Source organism: Bicyclus anynana, chromosome 4, assembly GCF_947172395.1.
Source record: "Bicyclus anynana chromosome 4, ilBicAnyn1.1, whole genome shotgun sequence".
Classification (NCBI taxonomy): domain Eukaryota; kingdom Metazoa; phylum Arthropoda; class Insecta; order Lepidoptera; family Nymphalidae; genus Bicyclus; species Bicyclus anynana.
Genome location: NC_069086.1, coordinates 7,773,991 through 7,801,317, shown reverse-complemented (window position 1 = coordinate 7,801,317; position 27,327 = coordinate 7,773,991). Strand labels below are relative to the sequence as shown.

At 36.9% G+C, this 27,327-nt stretch overlaps 2 protein-coding genes across 4 annotated transcripts in view; one reads left to right on the top strand and one right to left on the bottom strand.

The window, feature by feature from the left end:
- The window catches only part of LOC112053772 (EF-hand domain-containing protein 1-like), a 75,075-nt gene extending 57,003 nt beyond the window's left edge, over window positions 1-18,072 (bottom strand). The window contains exons 1-3 of the mRNA XM_024093326.2: window positions 17,747-18,072; window positions 14,090-14,306; window positions 5,680-5,835 (exon numbers count right to left, since the gene is read on the bottom strand). Coding sequence (XP_023949094.2) covers window positions 5,680-5,835; window positions 14,090-14,306; window positions 17,747-17,934 — 561 coding nt within the window. The 5' untranslated portion in view covers window positions 17,935-18,072. The remainder of the gene's footprint in view (window positions 1-5,679; window positions 5,836-14,089; window positions 14,307-17,746) is intronic.
- The window catches only part of LOC112053771 (uncharacterized), a 221,968-nt gene that overhangs the window by 5,664 nt on the left and 188,977 nt on the right, over window positions 1-27,327 (top strand). For 2 of the 3 annotated variants that reach the window (XM_052891611.1, XM_052891610.1), the window contains exons 2-3: window positions 22,418-22,668; window positions 24,928-25,150. In XM_052891611.1, coding sequence (XP_052747571.1) covers window positions 22,444-22,668; window positions 24,928-25,150 — 448 coding nt within the window. In that variant the 5' untranslated portion in view covers window positions 22,418-22,443. Of the gene's footprint in view, window positions 1-4,927; window positions 5,027-22,417; window positions 22,669-24,927; window positions 25,151-27,327 lie in introns of those variants that run through there. The other variant, XM_052891609.1, reaches the window with a different exon arrangement.

Sequence of the window (27,327 nt, the reverse complement as noted above, 5' to 3'; positions counted from 1 at the left end):
CATTCGCCTTAAAGGATCTGGATATACAAATTGCGGGCGTCAGTAACGATAAAAGGCTACTCTTTCTGCAGTAGAAGTTTATTTGTCTAGACAGAAATAAAATTAGCGAATGCGCCATGTGTATGTCACTATACCTAACATTATTAACTATGTGTAATCTACAAATAGTATGATTACCTACTATTATCTTAACTTTAAGACTTACTTATTTTAATAGAGGATCCGAAAAGGGGATTTTTTGATTCATCCGAGCACTGCAGATTGACATAAGAGAGGATACCTTACGTGTTGTTGAGTACTTTCACTGAGTATGAACTCTTAATAAGGCCTAATTATGGTTTGTCCTAAACCATAACAAATAGGTACATATACCTATCTGTTGATTTTCGCAAATCAAACTAATAAAAAACTGTAGACAATTAGACATGTTTCCACCAACGAGTCGAGAAAGACTATATTAGGCATAAATCTATATTGTCTCTGTCATCAACCCATATTCGGCTCACTGCTGAGCTCGAGTCTCCTCTCAGAATGAGAGGGGTTAGGCCAATAGTCCACCACGCTGGCCCAATGCGGATTGGCAGACTTCACACACGCAGAGAATTGAGATAATTCTCTGGTATGCAGGTTTCCTCACGATGTTTTCCTTCACCGATTGAGACACGTGATATTTAATTTCTTAAAATGCACACAACTGAAAAGTTGGAGGTGCATGCCCCGGACCGGATTCGAACCCACACCCTCCGGAATCGGAAGCAGAGGTCATATCCACTGGGCTATCACAGCTATATTGTTTCTGTACCTACTCTTAAATCTATGGTGTTAGAAGTGGGTACGACAATAGACAAACAGGGCGGGGATCGAACTACGGGATTTATATATCTAATCTATCAAATTTAATAGTTCCCCACGAAGCTCTAGTCGAGAGAAACCCTATTTTGCATCATGGGGATAATCTTTTATTATAAATGCAAAAGGTTTTGTTTAATCGTAATTGAGACGAATGGATAACCAAGAGGTTCGGAACCATTTACTTTTAGTTATGGAACCTTAATTAATGTAATAGCTAGCGCAAAAATAAATCTGCAATCACATTAAGACCCACACTCATGTTGCTAAGCGGACGATAGTCGACAAATCATGTATTTCTCGCCCATTGTCCACTTCCCAAGGGAGTGTTAAGTGGGTCGTGCGTCTGTATATCTTAGGGTGGTTCCACACCTATAAGGAATAATAATAATAATAATAATAATTTATTTGTTAAAACATGGGTTATAACAGATACAATGAATACAATTCACAATTAATGGTCCAAACATGTTTTGCCACAAATTAGGCGTGCAAATTTTTAAATCAAGTAATATAAATGTTCAAATTATTAATGTATTATATTACATGTTGATTTGATTGAAAATAAAGTGACATACAGGAAGACCCGTATGTGTCGTCAATACTCAATACACATAAACAAAATTGAAGTGTCTGTTTGTGATTTCACGATAACTGTGTTTTTTCAAGTCCTTAAAGTTATTTACACGTTACTAAAACACAATGAACTTTTTTTTTAATTTCTGTCTGTCTGTCTGTTTGGGCTAATTTTTGGGACGGCTGGACCTATTTTGGTAAGACTTTCACTGGAAGATAAAAGAGGTTATTGAGTAACATATAGACTTACTTTTTAACCTGGAAAAATCTACACGACATCGTACCGGAACGCTGAATCGCTTGGCGGTACGTCTTTGCCAGTAGGGTGGCTTACCACGGACAAATCATGTATTATCGGGCCTCAACTGATTAAGAAAACCTTAAACATTCCAGCCGGAGATCGAACCCAGGACCTCCGTCTTGTAAGTTCATCACGCATACCACTGTGCTATGGAAGCCGTCAAAATTGATCTGCAACGAAATCTACGACTTATGTGTGTCTCCACTCAGTAATCCCGTACCGGAAGCCTGTACAGGTCTCCCATGCATCTGTGAAACCAGCCTTAACTCGTGGAAACACACTTTTATATAAAGCCTAGCTGACACTAATCACGAATGACTAAGTGAAAATTCTGCAACGTAAGCCTCGACCAATCGTTTATGCCTTATCATGGTCTGCAGTGAGTAAAAAAGCATTATCTAGAACGAAAGAATAATAAAATAATGATATTAAGTGTTGTTAACGAAACCTAGGCGACCAATCTTTAATCTGAATTTGAGTTTTCTTTTTAACCGACTTTAAAAAATGAGGAGGTAGTCATATTATTAGCATTTAGAAATATTAATTGGTTTATTTGTGCTATTAAGTATGCTCCATACGAGCATGCTTATCATCAGTTTATATTTGCTAGCAATAAGCATTGCTCAAAGCAAACATTCAAATTACACATGCTAAATTGTAACTATCGCTCTCTGTCTATAGTATCGTGTTAGACAGGGAGTTATGAAGGTGAAGAGAATACAGAATAGCAATGCTGATCGATTAGCACACTCAATATGCAAACATGTTCAGACGCGCTAAAAGCACGCCTCCTTTTACACGCGTTTTTGAATTGTATATAAATTAATAATAAATGATTTATTGAGCAATAAATCATTTATTATTATTATTTATAATCAATTCTTCGAAATTAAACGGTCTCGAGCCGCCAATAACCAGCGGTTCCCTGCAACCCTCTTGATGTTCTCGGGGCTAATCAACGACCGAACGTTGGCTCGACCAACACTGCATTTTCCGGAAAGTTTCGTATTGGAGTCTGATTAGCGGTATGAAAAACAACCCTTTGAATGCAGTGTGATGCGTAAACGTTTTAAGCAACGAGTACATGGTCGTGCATAATGGTTTTTGATTCGAATTCCAATTTATTTACCTTTGCCACTGTGGCAAATAAACAAAATTATTCAAATTACGTTTATCTAGAATTAATCTCGTGGAGTACTTTGTTTTGTGGACATGCAGTAATTTTCACGTAGACTGGTTTTCGACACAGTGTACATAGAATACCTTTATTCATACCCCCGGTTTATTGATGCTGGCTGTATGCCCAATGCCCAATTTGTGATATTAAAACTAGCTAATCCAACCGGTACGAAACGATTAATAATATATTATATTAATAACCGATGTAAGAAATTAAATATCACGTGTCTCAAACGGTGAAGAAAAACATTGTCATAAAACCAGTAGACCTACCTGAGAAATTTCCTTATTCTCTAGGTGTGTGAAGTCTACCAATCCGTATCCAATCGTGGTGGACTATTGGCCTAAGAACGTGTCGTCATCAACCCATATTCGGCTCACTGCTGAGCTCGAGACTCCTCTTAGAAAGAGAGAGGTAAGGCCAATAGTCCACCATGCTGGCCCAATTGGCAGACTTCACACACGCAGAGAATTAATATAATTCTCTGGTATGCAGATTTCCTCAAGATGTTTTCCTTCACCGATTGAGACACGTGATATTTAATGTCTTAAAATGCACACAACTGAAAAGTTGGAGGTGCAGGCCCCGGACCGGATTCGAACTCACACCCTCCGGAATCGGAGGCAGAGGTCATATCCACTGGGCTATCACGGCTCTTCGGCTTATAAAAAAAGAACCTGTCTTCACCAATCTTTTGTTGTCCATTTTAATATACAAGCGGTAAATTAGATTCTCATTAAAATTTTCTCTAATATACTTCTACTTGCATTATAACATACGCAATACAAGCAACTGAGATCCGTTCTCATATAAGCGAACGTAGAAAACTAAATTGAAATTCAGTTCTTTGAGCGGGTTTCTATTAAACGCTGCGTCGTTTACCGGCGCCGCTCGTGAATTTGTGTTAACGAGAGTTTTATAAATACTCTGTTATAATAAAATCCTATACCCGTCCACCTTGGAAAATTTTATACTTTCACATAGACATGTGAAAGTATAAAATTCGTTAAAAATATATTTTCTCACACTAAGACTAGTGTGAGAAAATATATTTTTAACCGACTTCAAAAAAGAAGGAGTTTCTCAATTCGACTCGTATGTTTGTACATTTTATTCGTCATTTATTAACCGTTTTTGAAATTACTACATAATTACTTCGTCATTTATTAACCGATTTTAAAATTTTTTTTTTGTTTGAAAGAGTAGGTATATTTGCAGATTGGTCATATTTCATTTTCATAAAAATCGGTTTAGTAATCTTGAAATCAAAATAACTGAAATACGTCTTTGAAGTCAGTTCCATTTTCGCGTTAAAAAGAATATCAGGGTTCCGTACATTAAAGAAAAAACGGAACACTTATGTGATCACTTTGTGGTCTGTCTGTCTGTCTGTCAAGACCCTTTATTTTAGGAATGCGTGGAGGAATCAAGCTAAAATTTAAACCGTATCCTCAGGTCCACGGAACACTAGATAAGCGAGTCAGAATTTTGAATTTTTTGGTATAGAGTAATTAGTGTGAATTAATGTTAATGTGAATTTGAACTAGCAATAGCACTGAAGTCTGTCAGTGAATAACACCTATCACCAGCAGGCTAATTCACTATCTATGACGAATGCTAGTTGACATTATACGAAATTGAGATTCTATGTAAAAATGTCATCTGGTGCTTATTGCAGGTTTTATGTTAATTTTAATGGGTTAAAATAGTGAATAAATTCGAAAACCGAATTCGGAAATTTGCAGAGTAATTAGTAGTAGTGTAGTTTTAAAATCTCTGTAAAAAGAAGTATTTTTTCTGAAATAAATCTAGGTAGGTACTGTAGCTAAGCTGAGATGGCGAAATAACCTCACATTCGCATTTAAAATAATAAATTAGTGGTGGCGTTCACAAGGTTATTGACCCTAATTGTGCTACCCATGCGTTAGTCACTTAAAAATTTTAAAATAAAAATACAGTAAACTATTGCAGTATTGCTTCATCATTATCAACCCATATTCGGCTCACTGCTGAGCTTGAGTCTCCTCTCAGAATGAGAGGGGTTAGGCCAAAAAGTCGACCACGCTGGCCCAATGCGGATTGGCAGACTTCCCACACGCAAAGAATTAGAAAATTCTCAGGTATGCAGGTTTCTTCACGATGTTTTTCCTTCACCGTTTTGCGACACGAGATATTTAATTTCTTAAAATGCACATAATTGAAAAATTGGAATTGTATGCCCCGGATCGAATTCGAACTTACCTCCGGAAGCGATGGCAGAGGTCATATCCACTGGGCTATTACGGCTCTCAGTATTGCTAACCCTATTCAAAACCTTTGTGCACGTCACTAGCACACTATCAGAAGTCTATAATTTTCATTGGTGAGTTAACCATGACAATTCTTTAAGTCATAGTTAACACGCCCTTAACAAATCACCTCACCAGTCACCGTGACTTCAGAATAACGCAGTCACGTGATGCCGGAATATCAATAAATTGCTTTTAGTGCCCATCGTTTCAATTGTATTATTCCCCCCTTAGCAACCACGACATAGAACATCCATATAAGCATGGTGATATATGTAGGAACAGTCATAAGTTTTATTTAATTATTTTTTTACAGTAAATGTTTCCTATAATAATAGCTAGAGTATTCCTATGTTTCTTTCTTTGTACAAACGCGACAGTTACAAAAATATGGATTATTATTACTGAATCTACTCTTAGTTTCGTCAACTATCAATATACTAATAAAGAATTCTCATCCTTGTAAGATCATAGTAATCACTTACCTTAGTAAACAGATCACAAGACACCGTGTGGAACACTTTTCCGTAAATACAGATGTCCTTCCCGTTGTCCAGATCTTTCCAATGCCAGAACTCTCCCAGATCATTTTTGGGTATCTTGTTGCGTTTCACAAGTCTCCCCTGCCATAAGCCCGAATTCTGTGAACCATTTAGTAAAATTAATACTAGGTATTTATCTTTAAACCAATAAAAAATAAAGTTGGGCTAACTCAACTTATGTCATTTACGGGTACGAGTATAACTCCAGAATCGGGGAAATTTAACACAAAGATTGTAAAATATAATCCGGCTCTCTCACAAAATCCGTTCTTAGCGGACGTCTACTACCTATAAACTACCTCCCTGCCGAATTTCAACTTTGTACATCAAGCGGTTTTCGAGATATCGTGATGAGTGAAATTTCGCATTTATATTAATATGTTTTCATGTAAATAATAATCTAGATAAGAGAATTTATGTACCTATTGGGTACTTTTTAATATGATTTTTTATCAGTGTAGGTAAAACCAAAGTATACAGCTAGTTTTACATCAATTAATCCAAGATTGAAAATCAAAATAAAGAGAAATAGTAATAGATGATTATACGTATGCATGTAGTTAGTTATTTTTGATAATTATACGTATATAGTTTCCATAACATTAATAGTTATATCAAACTACAAACTACAAGGAAAAATCTATAAATACCTATATCAGGCACTTTAAAATAGGAAAAGTTTACGTACAATCCATTCATATTTTATGAGCTCCATTCATTTCCATTATTTTACATCGTGTAGGAATTACTAAAAACAATAAAATACAGATACCAAACTTTCTTCAGGCATATCTAGGTATACTAGTATATTCAGAAATATTCCAAAATAACTACAGTATTACAATAATAATTGTTTTCCCATCGGTTTATCCCCGCTGTTCTATTTTCGTAAGTATACGGGGATAAAATATGGCCTATATTACTCGATGAAGATTTAATGGTGATAGAACAGGCTAGTTGACACTTTTTTTAATGGTCTTAAATAGTTCATTATCGTTCTACTAGATTGAATTTTTATTTTTATATTTTTCTGAGACGTGATTTCATGATAATTTTAGTTACTAAATATTTTTTAACAATACGAGCCAAAACGCCTGTCGGCCGTGATGGTCTATACTTCAACTGTTTCATGACGTCACTTTATCAAATGACTGACAAACGGAGCATTTCACAAAAAATATTAGTTAGCAATTGGGTAGTTGACTCATATCAAATTTAATATTAACAATATATATAAATTTCGTGTAGTAAGTACATGGACTAAGGGTACAAAATATATCGATATCAATTTATAAAAGTTAAGGATTTCTTATAAATATTGTAAATATCACGTATTTTCAAACGCTTTCGTCCATTTTGTGACGTCACTAACACACTTGATGTACTAAACGTCAAACTGATTGTTAACTAATACGTTTGTCAGACGCTCTTTTTGTAAGGGATTTGTTATAGTGGTCATGAAACAGTTGAAATATAGAATGTCATGGCCGACAGGCGTTTTGGCTCGTATTGTTTTTGAGTTCAATCGTAACAAACAAAAATCAAATCTCCATAAAAATGGGCTGATAATGATAAAATGAAGGTATCTAGTTTGGAAAATAACGTTATCGATGAAAGCATTGTACGGCCATTATTACGTAGGATGAATGGCGTATTTCGCGGAAAGGCAAATATAATAAACATTTTAACAAAGGTCGCTATCACTTTGTGTGCTTCGCGATTGTATGCAACGAAAGTTTTGTAAAGAAAACACAATACGTACAATGCAAAATACTTCTAGCATTCCTATAAATTCTTTTCCTACGACTGTATCAGCATAAAGAAAATTAGTAGACAATCGACTAATGCCATTGGCGTGGTGGGCACAGGTCCATTCAAACCCCTCTTCCTAAATATTCTCTATTTTGCTAGGTTTGTGCTGTTGTGTAGACACTAAAAATCAAACAAATTACACAAATTATAATTTCCATTTGTGGGAATCTAACCCACGGCACCCACGGTCTTGTATGCAGAAGGCAGAGTCACTTCCCACATGACAGACAGTTGTATGTCAACTTTAACGGCTGTGCCAATTGTGACGGGACTTTCATTGACTGATACCTGATGTTCTAAGGAGTGACGAAACCTATAAATTATTCCCGCATTACCATGGAAACTGTAACTACGCGGCTAATACAGGGCGGGCATCCGCTAGTTCAGTATATTAAACGTTTAGATCAAAACTTTGTATGAATACAAAATGTGATCAAAATTCATTTACGCAATACACAATATTTTTATACACTAGCTGACGCCGCGCGGTTTCACCCACGTAGTTCTCGTTCCCGTAAGAATATGGGGATAATATATAACCTTTAGCATTCCTCGATAAATGGGCTATCTAACACTGAAAGAATTTTTCAAATCGGACCAGCAGATCCTGAGATTAGGGCGTTCAAACAAACAAACTCTTCAGCTTTATAATATTAGTATAGACAATAAATAATTGAATGTTCGAAGTTTTGCAAATCTAAGTGTTATGAAACACCCATCGTCTCCACACACAAACACCGATACGATACGGAAGCATAATATGACTTCATTCACAACGTAAGTAGAACCTTTATTGAAGGCTTTATTTGTTTACTAAGAATAGCTTTGGCCGTTCTGGGAGTGATTATGTAAACAGCTATACATGACGACTGGTAAGAGAACTACTTATGTTGTAAAAGAGATTGATGAGCATTACGTAAAAGCTTCTCGAGTTACCAGATCCTGATAGGGCCCTGTATCATACTTTGTTTGGAAGGCCTTTTTACTTTTACGAATTGATGTAAACATGCAAAGATACTTTACATCGCCTTCTGGCTTCTTTGGAAAGATTTCTTCTAGTCATCATTTATATGACACTTCTAATATGAGCATACTACTAATAAATAATGTGTGTTTTATAATCCTTCCTCTAATATACTAAACTAAACATATATTCGAATCCGCTCTAACTAGGTACAAATTATTATTGAAAAAAAGGTTTTAAATGCCTACTAACTATTTGAATTATGTTCCGGGTATCAACAGATGTAGAAATATTAGAATTATTTAAAGAAAATGCCAGGAGTAGGTACAATGTTAAAATAATAACAAGGAGGACATGCCCTTTAAAGTATTGCTCTGTTTATTTATTGGTCAATGGTTTTCCGGTTACCTATTTTTAGCGGGCCTATTATGTATCTTGGTGTACCACTACGTCGATTTTTGACGTATTTTCGTTTTTGTTATCTTACCAAAATAACTTTAACTGCACCATTTTACATTTAGTAGTTAAGTTTTTTTTTATTTTTGTTTCTACGATGATCTAACGTGATTAATTCCAAATAACGTAAATACCAGTTTTTCGATAAAATAACGTTACTATCTGCTACTAACACTACTACGTGTAGACTAATGTTACTTTACGTAATCCTACTAATATTATAAAGGCGAAAGTTTGTGTGTATGTGTGGAAGTGTGTAAGTGTGTAAGTGTGTAAGTATGTTTGTTCTTCTTTTACGCTGCGGCTACTGAAGCGATTTGGCTGAAATTTGGAATAGAAATAGATTTTGCTCTGGATTAACACATAGGCTACTTTTCATCTTGGAAAAATCCATGGTTCCCGCGAGATTTGTGAAAAACTGAATTCCACGTGGACGAATTCGCGGGCGTCCGATAGTATGACGATAATTGTGTAATTTCGTTGAAAACACAATGTTAGATGATTGAAAAAACGATAATACCTACCATGAAAAACGATGTAGTGACTGTGTACATAATAACCCTGCAGGTGGACCATTTGCTTGGTTCGTTAAAATATATTAGGTACCATAAAAAATATTTAGTTTGACAAATTGGAGCAGAAGTAGTTCGGCGTAATAAGAAACGGTACCATAAAAGTCGACACGAAACTTCACCCGCGAGTCGACCACTTTACCTTGCGAGTCCTCAACTCCTTCGCAACTTAACCCCTGCTTAACAAACTCCATTTAATCTGAGGGAGTAATTAGAACTTCCAACACTTTCACGCTTTATTTGCTACAGACTTGATGTTAACATAATTAAGAGCTGCAAGGAAAGTATTTTTGTAGAACAACAAATAAGGGTAATTTACTTGGAAACGTAAAGTAATTAAAAGAAGCCCGAGGGAAACGAAAGGGCCATTTGCAATGGTTTTCATTGGCGACCGAAGATATCTAATAAATAATGTGTAGATGCGCTATCTAATAGCAAGTTGACACTGAGCGAACATTAATTACAGTCAAAACTATTTATCGGTTTAAGTGTAAGTAACAATGATAATAATTAATTAACGCCTTAATAATATATTTCTGTATTTGATTTAAAAAAAAACCCTAATCTTCAAAGTATTGAAGGACTATAATTAATTTGTGTTACGTGAAGAGTTGTAATTCGTCTAAAAATTTTAAAACCTAGAAGAGTTTTTGAGCTCAAGAAGAATTTATGCCTTCAAAAGCTGTTTGTGTTTTTTATTTCTATTAATAGCTCAATAGAAATAAAATATTATTTTGACGTTGTTAAAATTTGCTTAAATTAAATGAAAACGCCCCCAATTTTGCTAGTCAAAGATCCTCTAGGTATATAAGATGACCTTCTCCGACCTGAAAAGCATGAAAGCTTTTTCTATGAAATTAATAATTTATCTATACCAATATTATAAAGCTGAAGAGTTTGTTTGTTTGATTTAACGCGCTAATCTCAGGAAGTACTGGTCCAATTTGAAAAAGTCTTTCAGTGTTAGATAGCTCATTTATAGAGGAAGGCTATTTCATTTAGAGTTATTTAGAGAATTTATCCCCGTATTTCTACGGGAAACCGCGAAGGCGTCTACTAGTTAATAAATATATTGAATGCGTTACCCTACCGACAAAGACGTACCGCCAAGCGATTTAGCGTTCCGGTACGATGTCGTGTAGAAACCGAAAGGGGTGTGGATTTACATCCTCCTCCTAAAGTTAGCCCGCTTACATCTTAGATTGATTGCATCATCACTTACCATCAGGTTAGATTGTAGTCAAGGACTACTTGTAAAGAAAAAAAAATACTTCCAATGCTTTTAAGCTGTAACTTCATAAAATTTAAGCTCTTACTTCCAGAGCTGTAACTTCGCAACATTACGCATACGTGGCGTAATATTAACTAATGAACTTTGTAACGTCGAACGGAGCCGTTTGAAGCAGCGCAATGACACGTTTTCAACTCAACGCCCTCACACAGTTACCGTTCGAGTTCTCGCTTTGTAAATACCCACATTAAGCGCACAGAGCAATTACAACTTGCGAACAGCTTTGGGCTTTATATTCTGAGGACTTGCTGTTAATCTTTACTAGTAATTTCTAGGGCAATGGCAACGTTAAATATACCTATCCACAATAGCTTAGACGTATGCTACTAATATAATAAACGCGAATGTTTGTATGAATGTTTGTTACTCTTTAACGCCGCTACTACTGAAGCGATTCGGCTAAAATTTAAAATGGAAATAGATTTTACTCTGAATTTAAATAACATAACATAGGCATCCCGAAAAAATCCATGGATTTATTTATTTATTGCTATAATTTAATTGCCGAGATCCACAAACTTTTAGGTACCTATATTCAAAACCCGCCTACCTTGTAGCCAAAACTTATTTAACTGCGAATTATCGAGTCCAGAAATCGTGTTTTTCATCCCAGAATTTGGGCTCATAATATACATTTTCTAATACATTGAGCCTTTGAAAATATAGTGAAGATGATTGTATTAGATTAGATAGGACAGTTATCTATACTAATATTATAAAGCTGAAGAGTTTGTGTGTTTAATTAAACGCGCTAATTCTCAGGAAGTACTGATCCAATTTGAAAAATTCTTTTAGTGTTAGATAGCCCATTTATAGGGGAAGGCTATAGGCTATATTATCCCCGTATTCTTACTGGAACCGGAACCACGCGGGTAAAACCGCGCGGCGTCAGTTAGTACATATATAAAAGCATAAGGTCTTTCATCACGAAATCTCAAAAAACCACTAGAAAGATGAAAGTTAGTAAATGTCCGATAAGAACGAATTTTGTGAGTCAAACCGCGTGGCGTCAGCTAGTTTCAAATAAACAAACTTTTTATAAAATGCCTATCGAAGTAGAATTTTTTATTTGCTTTGTTTAGACTTTAGAGTTAAAATAAATACATATGTATAAAGAAATCCCGTTATCTAGTAACTAAGGTAACTGGATTTAAAGTTGCAGTAGCATCAAGCAAAGAGGTCCAAGAATATCACAAAGCATTTTCCGCGGCAAACTGCAGCTTGCAGTGTACTTAACGTAAACATCAGTACCATAAGCCAATCTGTTGCCCGTCGGAACCAATAAGCCGCATTATCCTTTGCCGTGAAAACACAGTGATTTCTTGAAAGCCCTAAAGGAAAAGCTCGTGCATTAGTGAATAACCAGAAACGTAATATTTTCTCGTAGCTCGACTGGTTATATTGGCTTGTTTATCTGTAGTGAAACATGTTGTGAATAAAAGATGCGCAATACTGATACATTTCACAGTATTTCGTTTTCTGAATTTTTGCAACAGATCTTTTATGCGGCATAAAGTGACCTGGCAGAAATCGTCTCACTCACTACAATGCGTTTTTTTTTAAATTTTCACGAAAAAGCGTTTAACACACCCATTTTGTTAACTTCTTAACTTATCAGGTAACAGAAACTGTTTGGATGTTTTATATATTTACTCGAAATATTATTCTTGGAGCAAGGCAAGGGTTCCCTTATTTCCTAGGGTGGGCCCCTAACATCAAGTCTATTTAATATCTATCATAATAGAATTCCATATAGGTAGCCCAGAATCCTAGAGTGGACACAGGTCCATTTAAGGTTGGACACTATCAACCCCCCCCCCCCACTCCCTCCTCCTAATTGCCTATGATCCTACTTCTTTGGATACGCGTTCTAATATAGAACTTGCTACATTTCTAGTGAGATCGAAGTCTATAAGCAGGTTAAAGGAAGATTTCGCTTACCCATTTTTGATAATATTTATTCAGTATTGATAATTGATGACCGTATTTCCGTGATTATGATATTACCTCGGACATGCCGTTAAAAAATAGTGCCTTATTTGTCTTTTAATATATTATGTATGTAAAATATTGTAAGAATACACAGATTTAGGAACTACTTTTATCATTTTGGGAGAGAGATTTACAAAAGGAGCTTGTTACGAGTACCCTTTGACTATTCCTGAAATCCGAGACTTTGTCTGCATTGAATACGAAATGTCGAAAATGACTAGTAGAATCAACCGCTCCGCTCCGGTCCTTCCTTTTTTTGTACCCTCGTGTTGGATTGTATAATTTTAGTAGTCTTTGGGGACAAGTACCAACTTGATCGCTTAGTTTAGATCCCAAAAAGTCTTATAAAGTTCCCTATACTACCACTTTACAAGCGTTTCTTTAACACTATCAGACGTCGGTGACTTCGTTTGCGTGGATATCTGAACTTGCTAACTTTAACAACAGACAGCTTTGTAATGACCGTATTGTACATACATGACCATTTATTTAGAAGGTAGAATATCTGCTATCTAATCATATATGTTTTTTTTAGACCAAGAGAAGAGAAATATCCTTTCACCAGTCTTTTTGATGAAAGCTTATCAGAAGCTTGACATTTTCGACACCTCCAACAATTATCGTCATATTTCAATCATTTTCCACAAAACCTTGACATATTATAATATACTCGTAAAACGCTTACTCATGAATAATAAATAAATCGGTCAGAGAATAGTTTGAGTTAAATCATAACAAACAAATCTTGTTGTGTCCTGTAGAATTGTGAAAGAATTTTCACCATTAGAACATTACATCTTCATTGTGTGAATGGCTCAGCTATATTTTATATCCGTATTCCCATGGGAACGGGAACTATGCAGGTCAAACCATGGAATGTCAGCCTATATTCCTATGTCCCTATGTATGCTTAAATCTTTAAAACTACGCAACGGATTTTGATGCGGTTTTTAATAGATAGAGTGATTGAAGAGGAAGGCTTATATGTATAACTAGCGACCCGCCCCGGCTTCGCACGGGTGCAATGCTGATACTAAATACACTACAGAAAAACAGTGAACGTTGAATATAAAAACATAGAGGCTCATGTTTGTTCCTCCTGTACGCAGCGGCTACTAATGCGATTTGTCTGAAATTTAGAATGGAAATAGATTTGACTCTGGATTAACACATAGGCTACTTTTCATCCCGGAAAAATCCGTGGTTCCCGTGGGAATAAATTTTACGGCGTCCGCTAGTATTGCTATAAAAAGAAACATGTATTACCTTGACACGTGGTTCCATCACTGTCATTGTGTCGTCCTCAAGGAAGTACACTAAGTTGACGACTCGCACCCTATAGTTCTCATCAGGGTTGTCGTACACCGGCTGTTTGAAGAAAGCCGTGAAGTTGAGGCACCTCTTGTCGTAGTGCACCCAATGTGGTATCACAGCGGGCAACGCTGGCTGCTTGACTCTGCCGTATGTTAGCGAGGGATCGTAGCTATAAAGTATTAATGATTAAAATTAAATACGGAAACAACAATTAATTCATACCGTCTAGATGGTTCCCAAACTTTTTTTTCTCATGGATACTGGCTGGTTTCGTTAGACCCCCTGCAGCAACATTACCTTTTCCCAAAACTCGACAAAATTGTGTAGATTATGTAGATTAGATCTGACTATGGAAGACATTAATGACAATGGCATTGGATATGTCTATGTCGCAGCTGAGTTCCAACCACGAATTTCAAATTTGCGAAAAAAAGAGAGAATTGACTCAATATAGCCTCAATAGCTCAACGGTAAGAGCGGTCGGACTCATCACCGAGGGGTGGTGGTTCGATCCCCGCCCCGTTGGTCTATTGTCGTACCCACTCCTAACACAGTCTTTTCCGACTAATTGGAGGGAAATGGGGATATTGATCATATTAAGAAGAAAAAGAAGATATGGCAAATATTATTTTTTAAAAAATAAAAAATATTTAATTGATTGAGATTCGTAGTGGATGTCAAAACAGTAAAGTTAGAACCAATCAAAATTTACTTATTTTATTTAGAAATCAATCCCGTACAAAACCACTATGAAGATGAAATTCCGGTGGACCCCACTTGCGAATTGTGAACCCCCATTTTTTTATCACGCTGATGTATGTCATGTGATGTATTTGTCAGTGGATTCTCCTCTGTTCCTGGGGTCGTGGACAACTGGACCACTTTGGGAATCAATGAACTAAACCGTCCAGATAACGTATTTCTAACATAATACTCGACATAAGTACTATAAATCATTGCCTCACTGATTATTATTATCATATTCAGACGGCCGCGTGGCGCAGTGGGTAGTATCCCTGCTATCTGAATCCACGGCTGTGGGTTTGATTCTCACACAAAATATTTGTGTGCTCATTGCACTACATGGGCGTTTTCCAGTATCTGGGTGTATTTATACACTATATAATTTATATGTAGTAAATAAATATATAATATGATAAAATCTTAAAACGTGCCCATAACACAAACTATAATTACGCTTGTTTTGGGGTTATGTAGTGGTGTGTGTATTGTGTAAGTATATTTATTTATTATCTATACTAATATTTTAAAACAGAAATATTCGATTGTTTGTTTGCATTGAATATGCTCTGAAACTGCTAGACCGATTTTGAAAATTCTTTCACCAATTGTAAGCTAAAATATCAGTAAATAACGTAGGCCATATTATTATTTATCCCCGATTTTCCACGTAAATGGGAGCTACGCGGGTCAAACCGCGAGAGGTCCGCTAGTGACACATAATGAAATTCACAAGTATTTTCCTGGACTTGAAGGACTTGAACCTCCGGCCTCCGAATGAAAGACGATTCTAGTATCGGCGCTCTAACCCGCTGAGCTAACGAGCCTTACGATAATGTGATGAAATTTACAAGTATTTTCCTCATTTTGACGTCATTTCATGAGTGGTTGGTATTTCCAACCACTCCTGAGGTGACGTCAAAATGAGGAAAGTACTTGTAAATTTCATCACATTATCGTAAGGCTCGTTAGCTCAGCGGGTTAGAGCGCCGATACTAGAATCGTCTTTCATTCGGAGGCCGGAGGTTCAAGTCCTTCACGAGTCGAATTATTAGTTTTTTTTTTACTTTTCTCTCAAGTTTGTTTTCATTCAATAGGCTCTGAAACGACTGGACCGATTTGAAAAATTCTTTCACCATTGGAATTCCTGATGAACATTGGCTATAATATGTTATCCCCGTATTCCCACGGGAACGGGAACTATGCATATGAAATCACGTGGCGTCAGCTAGTTTTAAATAAATAAAAAATATATAAAACTATAGTCTGGCAAGTTCGTTGATAATACTCCCATGATATGCGGGCGACAGGGGAAAGAATGCGCGGGTGTGAAATCGTGCGTGCGAGGAAGTGACGTGCATCGGTCGTCGGTTTCCTTCATCGCTACACGCCCCCCGCCCCGCGCGCACCATCGAGTGTTACGAACGAAGTTGCCAAGCTATACATCAGGCTTAATATTTTTTATTTTTTTATTTACTTATTTTTGATTTTTAATATACATGTAGGTCGGTATATACAGGATGTCCCGTAATTAATGGATAATATGCTAATGGTAGATTCACCACCTAATTATTTACAACTAATTTGAATAATTTTCCAAAAATCCTTAGGGTTACCAAGTATATTTTTTCGGATTTTTCATATTTTTCTTTCTTGAATCAATTTTTTCAATGTTGTAATTAAGATTTTAAAGACCTGATTTTTGTTATACATTGCGGATTAAATTACCAATGTACTACTTTTATAAATAAAGTTTGATTTGTTTTGTAGAAAAAGCTTTGAATGCAATAATTATTTTTCTTTAATGAAGATGACCCGATTTCAAAAAGTTATCCTGTAAAAAAAAAGTATGGAGCTGAAGTGTACTATTATTTTAAAAACTTATACACTTATCGTGGTTTATAAATATGTATAAAACTTCTTTCAATTCTTTTTAATTACAAAGTGGCTGGTAAAAACGTATGACAGGTGCTGAATTTTCAATACAAGAAAAAAAATTCAAAGTGCTCACATTCAAACCCTTTTCTTTAATCTACTATATCTATACTACTGATATAGTGTCACCGTGCTAGATGAAGATGGCTTGGATTTAAAGGGTGTACTAATAGATCAGAGTAAGCCCACTTTATCTATAACTTTAGCGTCTCCTAAACCTCAGCCGGGGTTGACAAAGTTATTGCGTGATACTTTATACTATTAGTTTCGTGGGCCACATTCATATTGGAACCGTCATTACTCACGTCCGTACTGAGTTATTGGCTTAGTCCGATTACTTTGTAACCTACGAGTGTATGGGGTCACGACCTCGACAACTTCCGTCGAAAATCGTAAATAATATATTGCATTTTTATAATATCTTAAAAAAAAAATATTTGTAAATGACGTACTCAATTTAAAATTTAATTTTTAATGCAAAAGTAGTCTGTCTTATGGTCTGTTACGGTTTCAAGGCTAAACCACTGTACCAATAAACGAACTACTATTAGTTTAAGTTATCACCTAAGTCAAGGGTTCCACACTTTTTACCCGACTGCGTCAGAAGGAGGGTAATATTTTTCGAGCGTATGTATGTTTGTATGTGTGTATGTTTGTATATGTGTATGTATGTCCATTTCTTCAAAGTTTTGACTAAATTCTTTGCGGTGCTGCAGGCCAATGTTTGTCACCGCATGCGTCAACATAAATAATTTAGTCAAAACTTCATACAGATATTGTGATACCTACTTATTTTTCTCTTTACAGCTCATTAAGCAGTTGGGTTTTTGTTTTTATAACATTTTTTTTTTTCACTTTTTACTTGCATGGGTCATACTGCGCTGCGCTATTCACAAATAAAATAGTACAAAGAGGTATTAATAAAGAGCTCACATGACAGAATCTTCTGGCAAAGCGAACGCGTTGCTATCCGCATCCGTAGCGGTCCCTCCAGGGGCTCTCAACGTCGTGTCGGGAAACCGGTGCCCTTGGTAGTATCTCAGGGAGCTACGTATGTGGTGTTGAGTCTTCGTCGGATCAGCGAACGTCAACCCTGGCAACTTGGGCAAACCCCACGCCATGATAAAGACTGGGGAAATAAAGTATTTAGTTAGAACCACTAGAGCACAAAATTTAAGCACAAATACATTTGCGATCTTACTTTCTTTGCTTTAAAATAAGTTTGTTAAAAGTTTTTAATATTTAGTATTTTTTTTATTTAATTTATTTAGTAATGAAAACAATAGAAAAATAAAGACCAAATACAACATATTTGATAGTACTCGACGGTAAATACTTTCTTTTAAAGTAAACATTAAAGGTAGCATTCCGATCTTGGCGACCGCGCCGCGGTGCGCGATTGCGGCCAGCGACCGCGACCAGGTCTTGCGACCTCTTTTGTTTAGTACTCCATATAAATTCATATTAAGCAGTGGGTCTCGCGGTCGCGCCTCGCGGTCGCCAAGTTCTAACATGTTTACTTATTGGATGACGCACGGGATATTGTTCTATACACATAGATACTTAATGTGAAATTTTAATGAAAATATAAAATTGCTGGACTTATTTGGATAGGTAAGTTGGTGTAAAAACTTTTTTTAACAAAATGCATAAACACTAATTTGTTTCCTTTTAATAACTTTGTAAAATCCTCAGTTCTTTTTTTTATTCTATAGAAGTTAGCCCTTGACTACAATCTCACCTGATGGTAAGTGATGATGCAATCGGGCAAAAGATGGAAGCGGGCGAATTTGTTAGGAGTACGACGAAAATCCACACCCCTATCGGTTTCTACACGACATTATCCCGGAACGCTAAATCGCTTGGCGGTACGTTTTTGCCGGTAACTAGCCACGGCTGAAGCCTCCCACCAGCCAGACCTTGACCAATTAAGAAAACCTCAACCAGTCCAGCCAGGGATCGAACCCAGAACCTCTTGTAAATCCACTGCGCATACCATTGCGCCATGGAGGCCGTCAAAAAGCGAACGCGATCATATTTTATTATTTGAAATGTTTTATAAATAAAACCAAAGTAAAGAACTAACTCAGTAAGTCACAGATGCTGGGTTGAGCTTGATAACAGCTAGAGGTTATCAAATTAAAACTATAAAACTAGAGGTTAACAAAAAAAACATGACTTACCAATCAAATGTAAATAGCAATATTATTATAAAATAAACCTAAATATTGTGTCTAATTGTAATACAAATCAAAAATATGAGAACGTAATTTTTTGGGCACACTAATCAAATATTGACAAAAATAAACAATTCGGTTGCCTAGAGAGGATGTCATTGGTTGCCAAGACTCCTTGCAATATCAATATCCTTTAACCTTTGAAATAGGTTTATTATACTTAGCCCTCATTCACACGGGAGTTTTTTAACGGACGTTAGAAAAGCGTTCAAATATAGTAAGAAGTTAAATGAAGGTCTATCTCCAACGCATAAAAATGGATATGCACAACTGCTCGAAAAAAATTACTTCTAAAAACGCTTTCGTGTGAAATGCTTCAAAGTGACTCGGGCATGCATTTGTTATATTGAACGATTTTTAACGTCCGTTAAAAAAACTCTCGTGCGAATGAGGGCTTAGAGTAGGTACAATGAAATGTCACGCACATTAAGATAAGCCGCACACACACTCTTTTATTTTTTTAAAATAAAGCATTTTAGGGTATATTGGAAATTTGTAATTGATACTCATATTTATGTTCATCTTTAAACTAAGTATTTAACTTTAAAAAAGGGATAAATATTTAAGTCGTTTAAAATGAATTCGTATTTTTCTCCCAGTCGGTAAATTTTCCATTATTTTCCTTTCAACGAGTTCGTTGTGGATAAAATACAGTGAAAAAAGTCCTGAAAGGATGACAGGGCTAAAAAACTCCGCCAATTCACTCTCACTTTATCCTTCTCAGGCAACTTTCAGCTTTATTTCTAAAACTATACAGTTAAAAATCGCTTATTACTTTATTCTTGAGTTTTTCCTAACAATGTTGTATCTTTGTTAGTTGAGAGCCTGAATATACTGTGAACAAATTGCCAAACGCCGCTTTTGATATTTGTTAATGTCATATTGGTTAGAGATCAATATTAAAGGAATTAAATTCTAATTATATTTTTGTTATCTTTAATACAGATCCGTAAAATCTAGCTAGCATAGCCAGATCTTAAACTCAAGAAGTTTGTAAACCTTGTGTGATAAATAAACGACTATTATTATTATTATATTTTCATCCCTATTATCCCTATACTAATATTATAAAGCTGAAGAGTTTGTTTGTTTGATTGAACGCGCTAATCTCAGGCACCACTGGTCTGATTTGAAAAATTCTTTCAGTATTAGATAGCCCATTTATCGAGGAAGGCTATAGGCTATATATTATCCCCGTATTCCTACGGGAACGGGAACCACGCGGGTGAAACCGCGCGGCGTCAGCTAGTCATTGATATCCCTAGAATTCGTACAAAGCGATTCTTACAACCTGGTGCATTTTTAACACAAGAGCGAACAGACATCTTCTAGCCAAGCGCCTTCCATCTTAGGTCTCATATTATGCACTTATCATTAAGTGAATTTGAGGGTATGCGAAACTTTTTTATTAACGAAATTTCTTAATTCTGGTTGCTAACTGAGTTACCAGGTAATGAAAATTTCAGAGCGTCGGAACGAGATAATATACCACGCAATTTGTAGGTAGGTTTGTAGTTGTTACTAACCAGCTGTTCTTATACTGTTGCTTCATTAATAGCTATACAATTTAATAGCCTCATTGTCCTACAAATTGCGTGGTATATTATCTCGTTCCGACGCTCTGAAATTTTTATTTTCTGGTAACTCAACCACCAGAATCAACTACTAGAATCAAGAATATTCGTAAGTAAAAAAATTTATCGTCTCATCGAGATGAAGCTACTCACGAAAAATTAGCTTGTTAGTAATCAGGCGTAAAAAATGTTCTAGGGATCCCTGACTATATGGTACTGACTGTAAAAAAACTTTTGCACTTTGTACCGTATTCAAGCGTCGTAACACGTCCAGTTCAGTTCATTGAAGATATTTAGAAAATTTTAGTTAGATTATTTTAGTTAGTTAGCATTACATAATCGACACTGAAGCCAAAACTATTATTTTTTTGTCTGTCTGTCCGTATTTCTCTCCATTGAAATAAAACCTCAAGTATTAAAAATCCAACCAACACGTTACGCAACGATTATTATTCTAATTAATTATTGTTGCACGTAGACTAGAAATAAAATACTATTATTTGCCTTTCTAATTATTATGAAAGTACAAAGGCACGCGTAGTTATTACAAGTGAGTCGTTTCGTCGTTATTTTGTTTATTTTCATGACAATGGCATCATTTCGTGCCCATTCTATTTTTAGTGCTATTCTTATAAGAGGCGTTCGTCAGTAGCAAAGCCTCAGAGCGGGGTTTGATGAGCAAACTCAGCAGTTTCAGTGAAATATGACCTAGCGTAGACTGGTTTTAATTTTTCGCAAGTGAGACTTAGTTTTAGAGTGCACTGGAGCACTAATGGCTGCTATAATTCATCGAAATCCGGTTACGTCACGTGATGTATAAATCATTTCTGCAATCTACCACGTTTTTATAAGATTAGTAGCAGACGTCCGCGACTTCGTCCGCCCTTAGACCTCCTTAATCCGGCCCTCTCGCAAAATCTGTTCTTGGAGCTCTACTATCTATAAAGTACCTTCTTGCCAAATGTAATCTTTGTACGTCCATAAAGTAAACCATTTTTTTTATTGAGATTTTAAATAAGGAACTTAAGCTAACTTATCCTAATAATTATACAAACCAGGCTCACCTAGATAATCATACAATCCTTGTTGTATTATTTCTCAATAAAAAAAATACTATTAGTGAGTAAACCATAACCTGTATGGTTTACTCACTTTTACTTTTCCACGCCGAATCTACTAAATCGATTTAATTGCAATTTAGAATAAAGATAGATTTATACCATAAATCAACACATAGATGACTTTTATCCAAGAAAAAATCCATGGTTCCCAAATTTAGTTTTAGCGAACCCCGCGTTCGTGAATTTACGCGACGCCGACGAGAATACGCAGACGAAGTCTTTTTTTTCAGTGTTTACAAGTTAGCCCTTGACTGCAATCACACCTGATGGTACTTATTAGGAGGAGGATAAAATCCACAGCACATTCGGTTTTTACCCGACTTCATACCGGAATGGTGAATCGCTTGGCAGTACGTCTTTGTCGGTAGGGTGGTAACTAGCCACGGCTGTAGCCTCTCACCAGCCAGACCTGGACCAATTAAGAAAACCTCAATCGGCCCAGACGGGGTATGAACCCAGGACCTTCGTCTTGTAAATCCACCGTGCACACCACTGCTCCACGGAGGCCGTCGCTGGTGTCCTCTAGAATCATAATCGCAGTAGTATTCAACTGGTGACAAGGAAAATGATATCTAACTAGTTTAAGTGTTTGTCAGTGTCTTTCCAAAATGCCGATCGGATAAATCGATGATATGAGCCAGCACAAACATGCTTACAATAGATTCTTTTCAGAGACCTGTCATATCGGCAATATCAAGATGTCGCTTCTATTAGGCCGTATTTGGCGAGCGCAGAAGGCTGCATTTTCTCGTCATACAAGATGCTATTCTATTCCACCCTTTGTGTACTCGGAGGAAGTAAGCCAAGCGAAAGCGGACCGAAGGCCGATAGTTGCGTTGGAATCGACCATTGTTACACACGGGATGCCTTATCCGAGCAATTTGGAAACGGCTCGAGAGGTTGAAGACATTATTCGGAAACGGGTAAGCTTTAGAAAAATTTATATGCTAATCATATATAAATATATACAATGGGAGTAGTACAGTTTTGTGTGACAACTCGTTTGGGGATGTCTTGCTTATTTCAGCAGCAGTGGAATAAAAGAGCTGTCATCATCATCATTATCATCATCGGCATCATCATCATCATCATCATCGTCGTCATCATCATCATCATTATCAACCTATTTTACAGCCCAGGCCCTTTTACAGGCCCTGGCCTCCTTCCTTATAGGAGGGGATATGGAGCTTTAACCCATCTAGCTGCTGCTCAAATGCTCCAATGCTGTTGGCATTGGAGCATTTGAGCATGGTTAATGATAGTGTCCGTTCGGGACTGTGTTCGTGTTCTCTGAGACACGTGGTGTAACACCACCAACTTAAAAACACCGGGCTGAGATTTTTTAATGAAAATACCTTAGAAGACAGAAAAGTTCAAAAGGTATTTCCATGACCTGACCCAGGATTCGAATCGACGACCTCGCCGCATAGACTAACCGCTGAACCAACGAGAAGGGAAAGGCGGCAGACCCGAGGCAAATGCAACAGATCAGTACTACAGCAATCTAATAAATATGTAGAGAAGTAAATTCTGTACATGAAATATATTTCCAAAATAACTATTAGAGGGAGATTAGTGATCGATACTGATGCCAAAAATGCAATCAGTAAAATTTTTGTCTGTCTGTCTGTCTGTTTGTATGTTTGTTATAGAAACTAAAACTACTCGACGGATTTTAACGAAACTTGGTACAACTATTCTTCGTACCCCTGGGCAAGTTATGGTATACTTTTCACGAGTTTAGTACTAAATAATACTACAGTGCAATTTTTATTCTTACATGTAGTGTATTTGTAAGATACATAGCTTGGAAACTATTGTATTATTAGTTGGCTCTTCCTAAGTCGACTATCGACGTACCAAAACAGTTAAACTGTATAGAACCAAACCACAGTGCAAACTACCTTTGTGACACACGCTATTTCAGCTTTAATTGAGTGAAAGCATTTTGTCTCTCTAATCCAGTTCGATGACATACATGTTGCGTAGGTGCTTAGTGACAGACAGACGGGGATTAAATCTATTAATAATAAGCTGCTCATTGCTGAAGTAGGACTGATTACATTTTACAATGTAAGAGATATACATAGGTATATAAAACCAGTGCTAAAGTGCTACTTTTGCTTATAGTGTCGTTGATAGAATCTTACAAAAATGCCTCTTTATATTAGACTAGCCACGCGGTTTCACCTGCGTGGTGCCAAATTTAAAAATAGTGTAGGGTATGCAGAATAATCGACGTTGGTCTGCATAATGGGTCCTCCACACTATGTATCTTGCGCTGCTCCTCGTTATAATGTATTGTCTGCCCACAAAGTGCTCTACTCGAGCCAATAATCACGATGCTCTGTGTTTGTCCTTTGACTCACGTTCAAGAACCGACAAAATAGGGACCGGTAGACAGGACAGAGGGCATGCGACAGGTCAAGTAACTTTGACACACTACAGTTTGTGCGCTGTAGCATGGTGCGGGTGACAGTTTGTTTCGTTCTTGAAAGTTGCTGCGATTCATGATAATGCCTTATGACGTTCATAATACGTATTATGAACGTCATAAGGCAACTGTCACCCGCGCACAAACTGTAATTTCTTTCCTCGCTACTTGAGTGTGTAAAGTCTGGCAAGACAATCCCATGGTACGCGGGCGACGGGTGTGAAATCGTGCGTGCGGGGAAGTGAGGTACAACAGTCGTGGGTTCATTCATCGCTACACGCCCCCCGGCCCGCGCGAGCCATCGGTAGTGTTACGAACGAAGTTGCCAAGCTATAGCTGGCTCATAAGGTGTCACTACTTTTAACTGCTAATACGAATAAGTGCGAAGTCGAGGTTACTACACCATTGATGAGTTCCTTAACGATAAAGATGCTTGGAGGCCGATGGATCAGCTTCCACCTTCACACAGGAAGTAAAATTATAAGAAATTGTATGTTGTCATCAATTGTATATTATAATATTGTATGATTTTTTTTAAAAGAGCAACTATTGAGTTTCTTGCCGGTTTCTTCTCAGCAGAATCTGCCTTCCGAACCGGTGGTAGAATCTTTACAAATAGTCAACTGACGTATCAAAAGTGCTTGTAAACTGAGCCTACTTGAAACAAATGAATTTTGAATTATTGAATTTTTTTTAAGGCTTGTCAAGATTTTAACTTGAATGATTATGATAGGATTCATTATTTCAGGGTGCTACGCCTGCAACGATCGCTATCCTCAAAGGCCAGTTAACTGTGGGTCTAACAGCACAACAACTGGAATACCTCGCCCAAGCGCAAGGTGTTGTGAAAGCGTCTAGACGAGACCTAGCTCCGGTGATAGCAGCTCAACAAGACGGAGCAACGACTGTAGCTGGCACTATCATAGCTGCAGAGCTCAGTGATATACCAGTATTTGTCACGGGTGGCATAGGTAAATACTATAATCCTACTTTATTAACTTGACATCTGGCAACAAAACACAACGAACCAAGCACTGTACCTACAAACATCATTCGAGCCAGGTGTCAGATTAATTAATAACGGCCTCCGTGGCGCAGTGGTATGCGCAGTAGGTTTACTAAACGGATGTCCTAGGTTCGATCCCCGGTTGGGCCTGTTGAGGTTTGTCTGGCTGGTGGGAGGCTGCGGCCGTGGCTAGTTGCCACCTTACTGGCAAAGATGTACCGTTAAATGATTTAGAAATTGTCGTGTAGAAACCGAAAGGGGTGTGGATTTTGCATTTAACTTCTAACAAGTGAGCCTGCTTCTAACTTAGATTGTATCATCACTTACCATCAGATGAGATTGTATTCAAGGGCTAACTTGTAAAGAAACTTCTTCTTATTCTTTACAAGTTAGCCCTTGACTACAATTTCACCTGATCTTAAGTGACTATACAATCTAAGATGGAAGTAAGCTAAATTGGAAAAGGTGCAGGTTTATTTTTCTATGCGGCATCGTACCGGAACGCTAACTCGCTTGACGGTACGTCTTTGTTGATAGGGTGGTAACTAGTCACGGCCGATGCCTACCATCAGACAAAAAGCTTATGCCACTCACAAATAACGTGGTTTTCTATTGGTGTAAAAGAGAGAGTGCGCCCAGGAACTTTTGGTAAAAAAGAGAGAGTGCGCCTTTTGATCTAGTTCACCTTTCTACCGTAGTACTGCTACATCGCAGACGCCTACAGACGTAGTTGATGTCCATTGGACGCGTACGATGTGTTTCGGATCTTCGTTCCTGATTCGCACTGCGAAGTTACGGAATGCCCTACCAGCTTTTGTTTTCCCTACCACTTACAACATGGATATATTTAAGTAAAGGGCATGAATAGGCAAGCGCGTTTGACCATGCTGCATCATCGCTTACTGTCAAGCATGACTACAGCCAAGTGCTAGCCTATCTAATGTAAAAAAAATATTGGGAAATTAGGTAATCTATGAAAATTAATATTATTTTATTAGAAAACAATAATAATTAATCGATCCATCCATCAATGGAAAAGGATTGTCCCAAAACTACTGAAATTACTGAATGCTAAATATGCTAAATGTCTATAATACGAGCACAATTGTAATTCATAGTATTATCATAGCAATTAGATTTGGCAATTATTCTGAGCGCAACGTAGCAGTTTAGTTAAATGTTAATCGTAGCTGTTAGCTAGCTTCGTAGCAGAGAGCTACGAGGTTACGAAGCGTAGAGCCAACAATTATCTACAAACTGCTGATTCTGTTGTTATTAACTGCCTCGTTAGTTCAATGGTTAGCCTATGTGGCTTCGGATTAGAAGGTCCTGGGTTTGAGTATGAAATATTGACATTTCATTCCTTTTTAAGAAACATTCAATTAAAATTGGTTGTTGGTCTCGGTCATCATCATTAAAATATAATAGTATACGATTAATCGTCAAAGAATTTAGCATTATTACCTTAAACCCCCCAACAAGCATAGCAGTAGCGTGGAAGGTCCAAGTTCCATATCTCTTCACATGAAGTTAAGGGCTTAAGCTTATGAGGGCTGTTAAGTATGCTGACAATGATTGATATTAACTTTTAGTATAGACAAGGTTTTTACATTTTTTTTATTCTATACGAGTTAGCCCTTGACTACAGTCTCATCTGATGGTAAATGGTGATGCAATCTAATATGGAAGGGAGCTACAAGTAACTTGTTAGGAGGTTGAAAACCTACACCTCTTTCGGTTTCTACACGATATCGTACCGGTATGATAAATCGCTTATTGATACGCCTTTGCCGGTACGGTGGTAACTAGCCACAGCTGAAGCCTCCCACCAGCCAGATCTGGACCAATTAAGAAAACCTCAATCGGCCCAGCCGGGGATTGAACCCGGACTTTTGTAAATCTAATGCACATACTACTGCGCCACGGAAGCCGTCGAAAGTCCAACATAAAGAATTGTTGAAATATTCCTCACAACAAGAAAATATTTATTTCTTTATTGGTAGAACAGGTCGTGGTTACGAAGTCGGTAGTATTAAATCCCTGACCCGTGAAAACATAAAGCCATCGGTTTTGCGCTTGTATCTTTAAACTTTAATATTTCAGAAACGGGTATAAATTTAAAAATTGTGTTCACACACCTAC